The 13,282-nt window shown below is 39.9% G+C and overlaps 1 protein-coding gene across 5 annotated transcripts in view; it reads right to left on the bottom strand.

The window, feature by feature from the left end:
- Positions 1 to 225: 225 nt before the first annotated feature.
- LOC133663655 (delta and Notch-like epidermal growth factor-related receptor) overlaps positions 226 to 13,282 on the bottom strand; it is a 139,246-nt gene continuing 126,189 nt past the window's right edge. For all 5 annotated transcript variants that reach the window (XM_062068303.1, XM_062068304.1, XM_062068305.1 and 2 more), the window contains 3 exons: positions 7,193 to 7,324; positions 6,798 to 7,044; positions 226 to 4,282 (listed from right to left, as the gene is read on the bottom strand). In XM_062068303.1, coding sequence (XP_061924287.1) covers positions 4,171 to 4,282; positions 6,798 to 7,044; positions 7,193 to 7,324 — 491 coding nt within the window. In that variant the 3' untranslated portion in view covers positions 226 to 4,170. The remainder of the gene's footprint in view (positions 4,283 to 6,797; positions 7,045 to 7,192; positions 7,325 to 13,282) is intronic.

Genomic DNA, 13,282 nt, shown 5'->3' with positions numbered 1-13,282 from the left:
CAATTAGCCTTCTGAGCCAATGAGCAAACACATTGTACCATTAGAACACTGGAGTGATAGTTTCTGGAAATGGGCCTCTATACACCTATGTAGATATTGCACCAAAAACCAGACATTTGCAGCTAGAATAGTCATTTACCACATTAGCAATGTATAGAGTGTATTTCTTTAAAGTTAAGACTAGTTTAAAGTTATCTTCATTGAAAAGTACAGTGCTTTTCCTTCAAAAATAAGGACATTTCTATGTGACCCCAAACTTTTGAACGGTAGTGCATCTATCTGCGATTAATTTTGAGTTAACTATGAACAAACTGCGATTACTCACGATTAAATATTTAAACCGTTTGACAGCCCTAGTTATTAGTGTCAATACGTTCTTGTTGCATTACACCTGTTTGCTCTTAAATTCCACTTTTTAATGTGTTTTTTTTTTTAAATAGCTACAGGCCACACTTTGGACACCCCCGTTCTAGCCTAAGTTTGACTTAAACACATAAAGTGGCAATATAGTACATTCTATACGATTCATACACCAATGAGAAACTTGCATTTAAAGAACAAAGACAGTAAGTATTTACTAAAAAGGCAGAAAACAAGGTTCCGCGTGACTAATAGTCTTCCACGTGTGTTCTACTGTACTTACCACAACAGAATATTTGGCACAATCTGGACAGAGTAATAATACATCTGCAGGGGAAAAAATAGCCACCAAGAAAAGGATCTCCAAATATTACAGCGACAACATCAAATCTAACCATGCATGAAGTAAGGCAACCTACTGCAGGATCGAGTTAAAATAGAAAAATATACAGCGTACGCAGTGACAACTATTTCTACAACAACTGTGCTGACTTGTCAGCTGTGTCTGATTGTTTTTTTTTTAACAAATCGGGCTCCTGAGTTGCAGGCCCCGACTGAAGACAGACAGTTGGGTGCAGACTAATCGTCACTCTAACCGTGCCCGCAGATTACTGGTACTGATGGTACTTCGTCCGTAACTTGCTGCTCTTATGCTACAATAAAGCTTTAAAAGCGTGAACGTCGACAGGAAAATAGATCCTCCGTATTTGTTCGTTGAACCTACAGACATACAGGTGGTCCTCGGCTTTTTGAACGAGTTCCGTCATCAACGACGCAAGTTTTAGTGTAAGTCGGAACTAGGGATGTCCGATAATGGCTTTTTTGCCGATATCCGATATTGTCCAACTCTTAATTACCGATACCGTTATCAACCGATACCGATATATACAGTCGTGGAATTAACACATTATTATGCCTAATTTGGACAACCAGGTATGGTGAAGATAAGGTCCTTTTTAAAAAAAATTATAAAATCAGATAAATCAATTAAAAAAATGTTCTTGAATAAAAAATAAAGTAAAACAATATAAAAACAGTTACATAGAAACTAGTAATTAATGAAAATGAGTAAAATTAACTGTTAAAGGTTAGTACTATTAGTGGACCAGCAGCACGCACAATCATGTGTGCTTACGGACTGTATCCCTTGCAGACTGTATTGATATATATTGATGTATAATGTAGGAACCAGAATATTAATAACAGAAAAAAACAACCCTTTTGTGTGAATGAGTGTAAATGGGGGAGGGAGGTTTTGTGGGTTGGTGCACTAATTGTAAGTGTATCTTGTGTTTTTTATGTTGTTTAATTTAAAAAAACAAAAAAAAACGATACCGATAATTTTGGATATTACATTTTAAAGCATTTATCGGCCGATAATATAGGCAGGCCGATATTATCGGACATCTCTAGTCGGAACTCTTTCCAAAATAAAGACTTTGGTCAGTCACACTGTACAGAGACTAGTAGGGAGGGATATGAAATACAATAAAACTCCACGTTTAAGGTATAAATGAAACAGTAAGAAAGAGTAGGACTGTCTTTGATAAGGATTTTCATGGTCGAGTCAGATTTGGTAGATTTTGCCAACTATGGGCAAAATGTTTTTGTATGCTAGCAGGAGCCCAGCTAACGAGGATCCACATAAGTAGTGAAGTGAAGTGAATTATATTTCTATAGCGCTTTTCTCTAGTGACTCAAAGCGCTATACATAGTGAAACCCAATATCTAAGTTACATTTTTAAACCAGCGTGGGTGGCACTTAGTAGTAGGTGGGTAAAGTGTCTTGCCCAAGGACACGACGGCAGTGACTAGGTTGGCAGAAGCGGGGATCGAACCTGGAACCCTCAAGTTGCTGGGACGGCCACTCTACCAACCGAGCTATACCGCCCCAAGTAGATCTCCTTTGCGACTTTTTGCAACTCAAAAAGGCTAAAACACTCTGATAAACAATGTAGAGATCGGATAGTTCAGCTAGGTCCTCGTATTGTCTCCTGTTGGGGCCAGTTTGGGCATTAAGACAACCAAACTTGACTACGGCGGAACCTCGATTTAAGAAACACTTATTGTACAAACTTTTCAATTTACGAACCACAGACCGGATAAAAATACGCTTTGGTGTACGGACCTTGTCTGGGTCTACGAATGTTGCCTGCAACATGTTTCAGGGATGCTGGCACAGGTGGCAAAAATGACTGAGATAGTTGAGGAATGCTCATCAAACACTTATTTGGAGCATCCCACAGGTGAACGGGCTGGTTGGGAACAGGTGGGTGCCATGATTGGGTTATAGAAGCAGCTTCCATTAAATGCTCAGTCATGTTTCAGCCATTGAACGATCTCCAGTGTTCATTCAGTCAGCACAAGTTCTGTTATTTTTAGCCTTTTTCCAACATTTGTCTGTTTTTTTCTAGCTTAATATGAGTCCAAAGAAAGCAATGGACAAGTGACGCGTTGATTGAAACGTTCAGAAAGCATCCACAGCGTTGTCAACACTGCCTCCCTCTCCCTTCTTCTGCACGCAAAGAAGATTGACTGACAAGCTAAAGTTGATTGTTTTATTTAAGTCCTAATCATTGTAGCAACCTGGCTGGTAGAGTGCACCACAAAGCTAGTGACAGTGTGTGTGTGTGATTTTGGCACGGCGACATTTCAGCTAGTTGTTGTTGTTTTGACTGTGTCATCACATAGGTAGTTGATTCATCACCTCCATGTTATGTTTGTTTGATATACAGTAATGTCAAGCACTTTATATTGTCTACAGTGTACAATATTTTACTAAAATACTACTTTTCATGTTTACATTGTTTCCGATGGAGAAATTTGCTTCAATATACAAACTTTTTTAATTTACGAACCCTGTTCAAGAACCAACTAAATTTGTAAATCGAGGTTCCACTGTATCTAAAAGAAGGTCAAGGTTTCCGCACTGTTGCCAGAGGGGGGCAGTGAGAGACATTTGTTGACTGAGCCGACTGGTCGGGTTCAACGTCCGAAGATTTGACTGTGAGGTTGACAGTCGCCTTCTCCAAATGGAATTGTGGAATAATCGACTGTTGTAAGATACGCCTACAAAAAAAAGAGAACGATTCCTTATGTACATTTTTACGCTTTCAATCCGAACTATTACCAACAATTACCATGAATTGATTAACGTGGACCCCGACTTAAACAAGTTGAAAAACTTATTCGGGTGTTACCATTTAGTGGTCAATTGTACGGAATATGTACTGTACTGTGCAATCTACTAATAAAAGTTTCAATCAATCAATCAAACCAACTGCTTTGTCATCCCCACCTTGAACCTTAGTTTTGCTAATTAGCCTAAAACCGCAAAAAACATCCCTTATTTTATTACTTTTTAAGATTCCAAACAATCTTTTAGTCTCAATCCCAATAATGTGACGCTGCTTAGGTGTCATTTAACATGCTCAAAAATTACATCCTTAATGATCGCAACAGTCGAGCACAATCCCCCTCTTTATGCCTTTCATTTTTTTACACTTTCCTTTTCTTTGGCGCACTGCCATCAAAGACATAACCTACGAGACACAATGAAGCGCAAAAAATGAACTAATAAGCAATGTTTTCCTTCCTCAGTGCAGACAAACCAGTCTTGTACTTACGGACGCAAAATACTTTTTTAATGAATTCATGGGAGCGCGTTTTTTTAACCAACGATGTAAAAACGAGGACCACCTGTATTGGATTTTGGGATCCTTGCTTTCGTATTCTCTAATTCTACATTCAGACTGACTTTCCAATACACGCGTGTGTGTATGTGTGCAACATGTGGTGAGTTGCTGTGTTTTACAAATCCTTCGTTTTTATTAGAGTAACCAAAGGTTTGTCATCCGGACTGTAGTCTTCGTAGTTGATGGGAGTGGCGTCGTACATGGCAGGCCGGGACTTCTTGCCAAATCTGAAAGGAAAACAGAAAGAAAATCAATATTGCATAATCAGAGGCAATTTTACAGGACTTATTTCCATCCATTTTGTAGAAGGGTGGCACATGGACCAAGGAAGAAACACTTCTGGACAAAGATGATTATACAGTAATTACCACCGTTAGGAGGAGTTAAGGTCTGTCTGTTGGTTAGTTAGCAACATAACTCAAAGAGTTATGGGCGGATTTAGGTAAAACTTTCAGGAAATGTCAGAACTAGGATAAGGAACAATTTATGAGATTTTTTCCATTTTTACAGCGTTACTTTATGTTTTCAATGCGAGCCTCTACTTCTCTGTATGCATGCGAGCGGTCTCGCATACACCCGCAGAGACAAAAAAAACTGGATGACCGAAAACTGCTTTCACTCAGTTTCTCTAATTCTGATTTAGATAGCTAGAAAATGATGGACACATTTTTATTAAACCTGTAGGAAATATCAGAAATGGGATCAGTAACAAATTATGATATTTTTGGACTGATCCGGATCATTTTTACTACTTTATTTTACGTTTACGTAACAAGTAGCGCTATGTAAAATATTTGATTTTCATTTTTAACAAAATTGTTTCACAGTGCATAATATAGATCAGGGGTCCCCAAACTACAGTCAGCGGGAAGTCCCAAGTTTAGAAAGGACATATTTAAAAAAAATAAAATATATGTATATATTTTTTTTTTCAATCTGTCCTTTCTAATCCATTTTCTACTGCTTGTTACTCTCGGTGTCTCCTAGCCGCTCAGGCAAATAATATTGTCTAAAAATGCATTTTCCCATCGATAACGTGACATCATCAGCAGCAAGTGCGTGCTCTTTTAGTCAATTAGTGCGCAAGGAATATATATATATATATATATATGTATATATATATACATATATATATATAAACATATATATATATATATATATATACAGCCTGGCCCCCGGCCAAATTGTTTTAACCCAATGCGGCCCCAGAGTCAAAAAGTTTGGGGACCCCTGATATAGATTCTCCATCACCCCCACGCCCTGCCCCGGTAGTTTTGTATGCTAATGTTAGCTGCCAACAACGAGTATTCCAGGGCAAAACAAAATAAAGTGAGGGTCTTACTAACATAATATTATTACCCGATTTATTACAGAAGAGAAGCCATTACAACTTTCGTTGGCAAAGATTTACGTCCGCATTCGCCTGGCCCTTGGCTAGTGTTTGATCATGCAACGCAAACCTCTGACTGAAACTGTTATTTTTATGTTTTACCGAGAGGGACAAGTGGTAGTAAATGGATGGATACTTGCAACTGAGGGTCTTGTAAGACCACCACTGAAGAAAGGACAGCAGCCATAATTTTGTTTGCATTTTCCTTTTATTGTTGTAAATATTTGTCTGTTCTGTAGCACTTTAAGATGTATTTAAATGAAAAGTGCGTAACAAAATCTATTATTAATATCATTTATTATTTCTGGCGGGCCTCGTGGCGTCCTACTCTGTTCAGGGGTCCTTGAACGCACCATAAAAACACCCCTGTCTTGTATTCCTCTCAGTATAGAACGATCATACTGTTCTAACAGAGCACAGCTTGTAGGTTGTTACTTAGACAGTATGACGTTTTTTTTACCGAAGAAATACGTTAATGTCTCTTGTTTTCATGTTAGCATTTAAGCTAGCGAACCGCCGCCAGTCAGTCTGTGAGTTTATCAAAGTGCAGTCATCAATCTGGGTTTTTCGACCATTTTTAATTTAAAACGGCACAGTGGAGGTCTCGCTCCTCCGGGGTACTTGGACCACCAATGACGGACATGACAGGCTTGACGATTTTGGGATTTTGTTTATTTTGCAATAAACCTTCTTCTCTGCTTTCGTGCCCGTCTCGCTCTTCCGGTTGCTTTTCAGCCTTCCGCGTCTCCGTCTCCGTCTCGCTTTCGCTCGCGCTCGGGTTCGTTCTCAGGTTCTCTCTCTCTCTCCTCAACTCCGACTTCACCAACCACGTCCTTCTCTGCTGCTGCCTTTTTGTAGAGTGACAGGTGATCAGACAACTGCGCCGAGGTGGGCCATCTATGCACCTGTCGCCGATCTCGGAGCACACCCCGCCTCGCTGCAGCTCCGCAGGCCACGCCTCCTCACAGGCACTACTACTACTACTACTACTACTACTACGTCGGGAGTTTTACCGCAGTTATCATTGATACCGTTTATCGTTACATCCTTCTTTAGAATACACAGTAAAGGTAAAGACGTGTGTGTTCTTGTCTCACGATGGGTAACATTCCCCAAAATATTGCAGTTCCCCTTTAAGGGATTGTGGGTGAGGTTTTTGCACAGCAGCACTTGCTAGCTTATATACTCCTGTTTTCTCTTTGTCTTTTCTATCGGAAAAATAGCTTTTTAATCGGAACAAATCAGACGTCGACTGATTGCATTCAATCCTAGACGCCCGACACCAAATTCCAACTGCACTGACTTGATCCTACAAAGACTCCTAGCATGGGAAGTGAAGCGAAGTCACTGGCCTGGCGTGGCGGATGGAAGCGATGGCGTTGCTAAACTCGCTGTCGATGCTGCGGCAGTTGTAGAACTCCTGGTAGGCGTGGCGTGACGAGCCCTGGTACTCGATGCGGCTGATGCGACAGATGCCCACGATGAGGATGATGAGCATGAGGACGAAGGCCACACACAACGCTCCGATGATGATGTAAAGGGAGTGGCGGGGCATGTTAGTCAGAGTTTCCTCCGAATGCTGTGGCTTCCATTGCAGGTCTGAAAAACACACACACACACACACACACACACACACACACACACACACACACACACACACACACACACACACACACACACACACACACACACACACAGTTTACCCCCTGCTTGTTTTGAATATGAGTATTTTGACAGGCTGACTTACGGATCTCACAGTTAGGCCCCACCCACCCAGGCAGACAGTGACAGGTGAAGCCATGTGATTGGTCCACACAAGTGCCTCCATGGTGACAAGGGTTGCTCTCACACTCGTTGATGTCGACCTCGCACCGCCCCCCTGAATGGGTTGACAGGTAAAGTTTACATGTCTATTATTCCTAAGAAAGTACATTTAACTGTGGCATCGTTTTCTTCCTCGACATCGTCTGCTTAAGAATAGTCTGCCACTGGATGGCACTGCTGTGTTCAACCTGACCAATAAATAGGTTTTTATTGATGGCGGCTGTAGTCAAACCACTCTTGATCCACAGCCAGACGGCTATATATAACAGTCCTGCTTCCTACAAAACGCTGATTTATCTGACGAGTCTGAGCCATGATTTAGAATGCACACCAGTCAGTCCTTTACCGACGTTTGCAATGTTGCGATCGCGCCAATTCACACAAATTCAGTCAATCCCGGCCATTTCTTCACACCCTTGCAATTTTATCCAAGCACTGCAACTTTACTCCAAATTCGACTTGGACTGTTGGTCACGCCCACATAATTTTGAAGTATATTTACTTCATTGTTATCAGCTCAGGAAAAGAAAAAAATACAATACATTGGAAATACATTGGATTATTTTACCCTTTTGTATGCCCCGATCAACATTTTTGGACTCCAATCCTGATCCGATCCGATTATAGAACTAAAAATATTTCATAGCAACTAACTAAAGTACTGTATATTCCGGACAAAAAGCTGCTACTTTTTTCGTAAGCTTTGAACTAGAGATGTCCGATAGTGGCTTTTTTGCCGATATCCAATATTGTCCAACTCTTAATTACTGATTCCGATATAAACCGATATCGATATATACAGTGGTGGAATTAACACATTTGTATGCCTAATTTTGTTGTGATGCCCCGCTGGATGCATTAAACAATGTAAAAAGGTTTTCCAAAATAAATCAACTCAAGTTATGGAAAAAAATGCCAACATGGCACTGCCATATTTATTATTGAAGTCACAAAGTATTTGTTCTGTTGTGTTACGGTGCGGATGTTCTCCCGATAATATCGGCAGTTTGATATTATCGGATATCCCATGCCAACATCCCATCCCATGCCAACATGTCACTGCCATATATGGCAGTGACATGTTGGCATTTTTTAATTTTTTAATTTTTATTTATTATTGAAGTCACAAAGTGCATTATTTTTTTTAAACATGCCTCAAAATAGCAGCTTGGAATTTGGGACATGCTCTCCCTGAGAGACCATGAGGAGGTTGAGGTGGGCGGGGTTGCTGTGGGGGGGGATAGGGGGTAGCAGGGGGTGTATATTGTAGCGTCCCGGAAGAGTTAGTGCTGCAAGGGGTTCTGGGTATTTGTTCTGTTGTGTTTATGTTGTGTTACGGTGCGGATGTTCTCCCGAAATGTGTTTGTCATTCTTGTTTGGTGTGGGTTCACAGTGTGGCCCATATTTGTAACAGTGTTCAAATTGTTTATACGTCCACCCTCAGTGTTACCTGTATGGCTGTTGACCAAGTATGCCTTGCATTCACTTGTGTGTGTGAAAAGCTGTAGATATTATGTGATTGGGCCGGCACGCAAAGGCAGTGCCTTAAAGGTTTATTGGCGCTCTGTACTTCTCCCTACGTCCTTGTACACAGCGGCGATTTAAAAAGTCATACATTTTACTTTTTGAAACCGATAATTTTGAAACCGATACAGATAATTTCCGATATTACATTTTAAAGCATTTATCAGCCGATAATATCTCTTTTCCTTGAAACCTGCAGCCGTTAGAAAGGTGAGGCTGATCTATGGATTTTTACCTAGTAGTAACACCGACACATAGACTGGAAAAGGTGTGTTATTGTTTGTGCTATCTTTTGGACGAATATACTCACTGCAGGTGCTGTGCGTTGAAAGTCTACAGTATTTCCTTCTGTTTCCTGCCTTGAACAGGAAGTACAAGAACCGCTCCGTCTACTAGTAAATAATAGAGTTTCTACCTGTGCGGCTTATTCATTCATCACTCCAAACAATGTTTGTTAGTTTTACAATACAACTTAAACAATCCATACTGATAGCAGTGTTTTCAGCATATTTTTACGTGCTATCGTAATGTAATGCAGCTAGCGTGTTTGGCCTTAGCTAATATGCTAACACGTTTAAAAGTGTCAGTGTTAGTATTTTTAACATACTTTTTGTATTATTACAGTTTCACAAATTCTTCAGTAAAATTACCAAAACGCCACCGTGGATTTATTGACTCTGCTGATTGGAGAGCTAGATTCCACAGCTAGTGGGTCCATGACGATGAGTTTTGTTTTGTTTGATTAGCCGTTTTACTACCGTGTTGCAAGCACTGTTTTGAAACAATCAAGGTATGTAAATAAACATTTACAAAAAAATTGTGTAAATATTTCATTTCACAATGTATATATTTGTGACTTACAGTATAGTCTGGTGCAGCTAATATATGGAAAAAAAAAATTCTTCTTCCAAAATATAGTCCAGAAAATACAATAAACACAATAACACTTATTATATTAGGCATTTGCTAAAATTGTTGTAAATCAGATGATGTATTAAATGTGTAGTATTTGTGGTAGATACTATTCTTTTAACAAAATAAAGTGGCAAGTGCACAATAACTTGAACAAAAGCAGCAAAAATCATTTGGGTTTTGCTCTCAAAGCCTTTCGGTATCCAGACAACGACCAAAGAGTTATTTTTGTAATAATAAAAAGAAAAAAAAGAAAAATATTGATCTAATCACTTAATTATCATTTATATAGTGATATTATACGAGGTATCGATTGTATCGACATTCTGGATTGATCACCCCTACTTTACATTAAAGCTTTAGCAGTTAGCCTCTTGTGTCGTCCTATTTGGTGTATGTGTGTGTCGCATGCTTAGCCATTCCTTACCCTCTATTCCAAATATTCTGAAACTCTGGTACGTGTACCACTAGTGGTACGCGGGCTCCATCTAGTGGTGCACCAAAGATTTGAATAATTATTTAAGTACAGTGTTTAATTATCCTATATTCAAAGATAGCATTACTGTTTGAACTGTGTTTAATGTTAGTGTCCAAAATATTAAATATACTTGGTAAATAAAACCACTGCCTTGTTTTTAATGAGCACTTAGGCCTACTACGCTACTGTATTTTCATGTTGGCCATTCTGGTGGTACTTGGAGAGCCAAGTATTTTCTGAGGTGGTACTCGGTGAAAAAATGTTTGAGAACCACTGCTCAAGTCCTCCAGTGATAACGCTACGTGGAAGACACTTTGTTTATTTTGTTTGGTGAGGTTTAGTATTTCAGAACCAGCTTTGCACTGCAGTTAGACAAATCCAAAGCGGTGTTCTAGCAAGACATGCACCCAAGCAGCACCTGCATGTCTATTACAAGTAATGAGAGCGCGTCCATTTTGAAGGAATCTTTCACGTGAGTACAATCTTTAGCCATGTAAACACTTGCACACAGATGGGCTCGCTGATCAGTTCAAAATTGCGATCAGAACATCTCAAACTCAAACGAGAATGTTACAGTCATCACATTTGTCAACAAATGTTACATACAAAGTCCGTTTGATGTTTTCTATTAAAGTGGTGGCAAATTATTTTGCACCTATGCAACACTGGTGGAGCGCAAACATCGCTTGTGAGTCTAAAATTCTAATTATTTTAACCCCTACATATTTGTGGTATTTTTTCTTTTTTTTCTCCCCAAGATGGCGCCGCTGTAGTGGCTGCTGTTGGCAGGAGCTCTGTGCTCTTGTATCATCCTTTTGTGTTCCTGATGTTTCCCTCTTGTTTTCATGTGGGTTATTTGTTTTATTTTTCTTCATTTTTTTGCCTTTTGGTTCAGCACCCTTTGGGACTGTGTGACAAGGGGTGGCACTTTTGTGACTTCTGCTGTGATTTTTTTGTGAACTTCTGGATCTGCCTCCCGGGAGCCTTTTGGCAATGGAGACCAGCTGCTGGGTCTCTGCCACACCAGAGTCTGTTTGGAGAGACTGGAGGAGATGCGGATGAAGAGACAGGGCTGCGGAGCTGGCGCTGAGCGCCGACACGGACAAGCTTCACAGTGTCTTGCCTGAGATCTCGGTCTCCTTAGACGGATCCTCGCTCATCCATGGGCGGCCTCGGGTGGAGTCGGCTCTCTCGGTTGCTTTGTTGGGTCTGCTCCTGTCTCTGGCCATGCTCCCCCGACCCCAGCAGAAGATGGCGTGGAACACAGCAGAGGCCACCACAGTGTATATGTTGTTTTATGTTTTTGTCTTTGTTTTACTTTCAATCTCAATTTTGTACACTGCTGCTGGAATTTTAATTTTCCTGAGGGAACTCTCCTGAAGGAATCAATAAAGTACTATTTATGTATCTATCTATCTTTTGCAGCTGTATCAGGACTCAGGACTCCTCTTCCTCCTTCAGGACTCCTCTTCCTCCTATCCAGGAGATCGCAAAAAGCAGCTGCCTGACCAGTAGGGATGTGCGTATCGATCCTGTGGTATCGATATATCGATACTCACACGCTACTCATTTGGCATCACTTTTCTGAAAAAAGTATCGATATAAACCAAAAAAACGGCGTGTGGGGGGTGCAAGCATCACTTTCAGATGTTTTTGATGACTTACTTAATTTACTATGTGCTGGGACACCCCTGTACCTGGCAGAGTATAGAGCTGGCCCAGTCACGTGACAGGAGACAGCGAATGAGCGTCGTCAACGTGCAACACACAGCCAGCCGACAGCGATGCAGCCAGGCATATCCAATGTTGTCCAATTGTTGATTTAAAACAGGCATTGTTTTTTGTTTTTTTTAGTAATGTTTACTGAATATTTTTGTTTAAATGATTATCCTAAATTCAAATAATTTCCACACAGGGGAAAATCTTGAATGTATGATTGAATGTGATTTTGGTTTTAATCTGTAACATGATTTCTTACATTTCGAAAACATTAGCCTATTTCATATTTCATTAATTGCTAATTATATCACAAACTTTAAAAAATAACTGCAGCTTCTTGCAATTCGGATTTGACTGTTAATTGGAAAGCCCTAATATTTAATTATTATTATATATAATATATAGTTATTATTATATATAATATTTAATTTATTTTTCATATTTATGTTATTTATTTAAATTTTACTTTTTATATTGACCATAATAAATGAGGTGTAAATGGTCTGTATTTGTCTTGTGATTTGTCTTAAATAATAACAATAGTAATAATATTTTTGACTGACAAAAAATTGCCAATAAGAAATTATTGGTATCGGTATCGATGAAAATGCAAGATAAAGTATCGGTATCGTATCGAATCCTAAAAGTGTGGTATCGCCCATCCCTACTGACCAGGGCTCAGAAAATCTGCAGAGACTCCCCCCACCCCCACCAAGGACTGTTTTCACCGCTGGACTCTAGAAAGAGGTTCCGCAGCCTCTGTAGCAGAACCTCCAGGTTCTGTAACAGCTTCTTCCCTCAGGCCGTAAGACTCTTGAACGCATCATAAAAATCCCCTCAATTCTCCCCCAAAATGGATTAACTCGCTGGAATATAAAGACATTATAACATACATCCATAAACGTGGATGCATATGCAAAAGTGCAATACATTTATCTGTACAGTCATCTATTTATTTATATCTGCACCTTATTGATTTTTTATCCTGCACTACCATGAGCTAATGCAACAAAATTGCATTCTTATCTGTACTGTAAAGTTCAAATTTGAATGACAATAAAAAGGAAGTCTAGTCTAAGTCTCTAAGTCTAGTCTAAGTCTAAGTCTAGTCTAAGTCTAAGTATGTATATCAAAATGGCTGGTTACATCAGCTCTGCTCTTTTAATGTCTTTAATGTCCTTTGTGTTCTTTGATGTTTCCCTCTTACACACATGCTTATGTGTGCTATGGCTATGAGGTTGTTTTTCTTTCTTTGGCCTCAGTCTGGACCCCCTCTCCAAGGCCCAGGCTTAGACTGAATATCCCCCCCCAGGCGTTTACCTGTTTCTCACCTTTTTTGTAAGGGGCGCCTGAAGTTGGCAGACCCTTCCGCGATCCTGT

Source organism: Entelurus aequoreus, linkage group LG13, assembly GCF_033978785.1.
Source record: "Entelurus aequoreus isolate RoL-2023_Sb linkage group LG13, RoL_Eaeq_v1.1, whole genome shotgun sequence".
Lineage (NCBI taxonomy): Eukaryota > Metazoa > Chordata > Actinopteri > Syngnathiformes > Syngnathidae > Entelurus > Entelurus aequoreus.
This window is presented reverse-complemented; position numbering and strand designations above follow the sequence as displayed.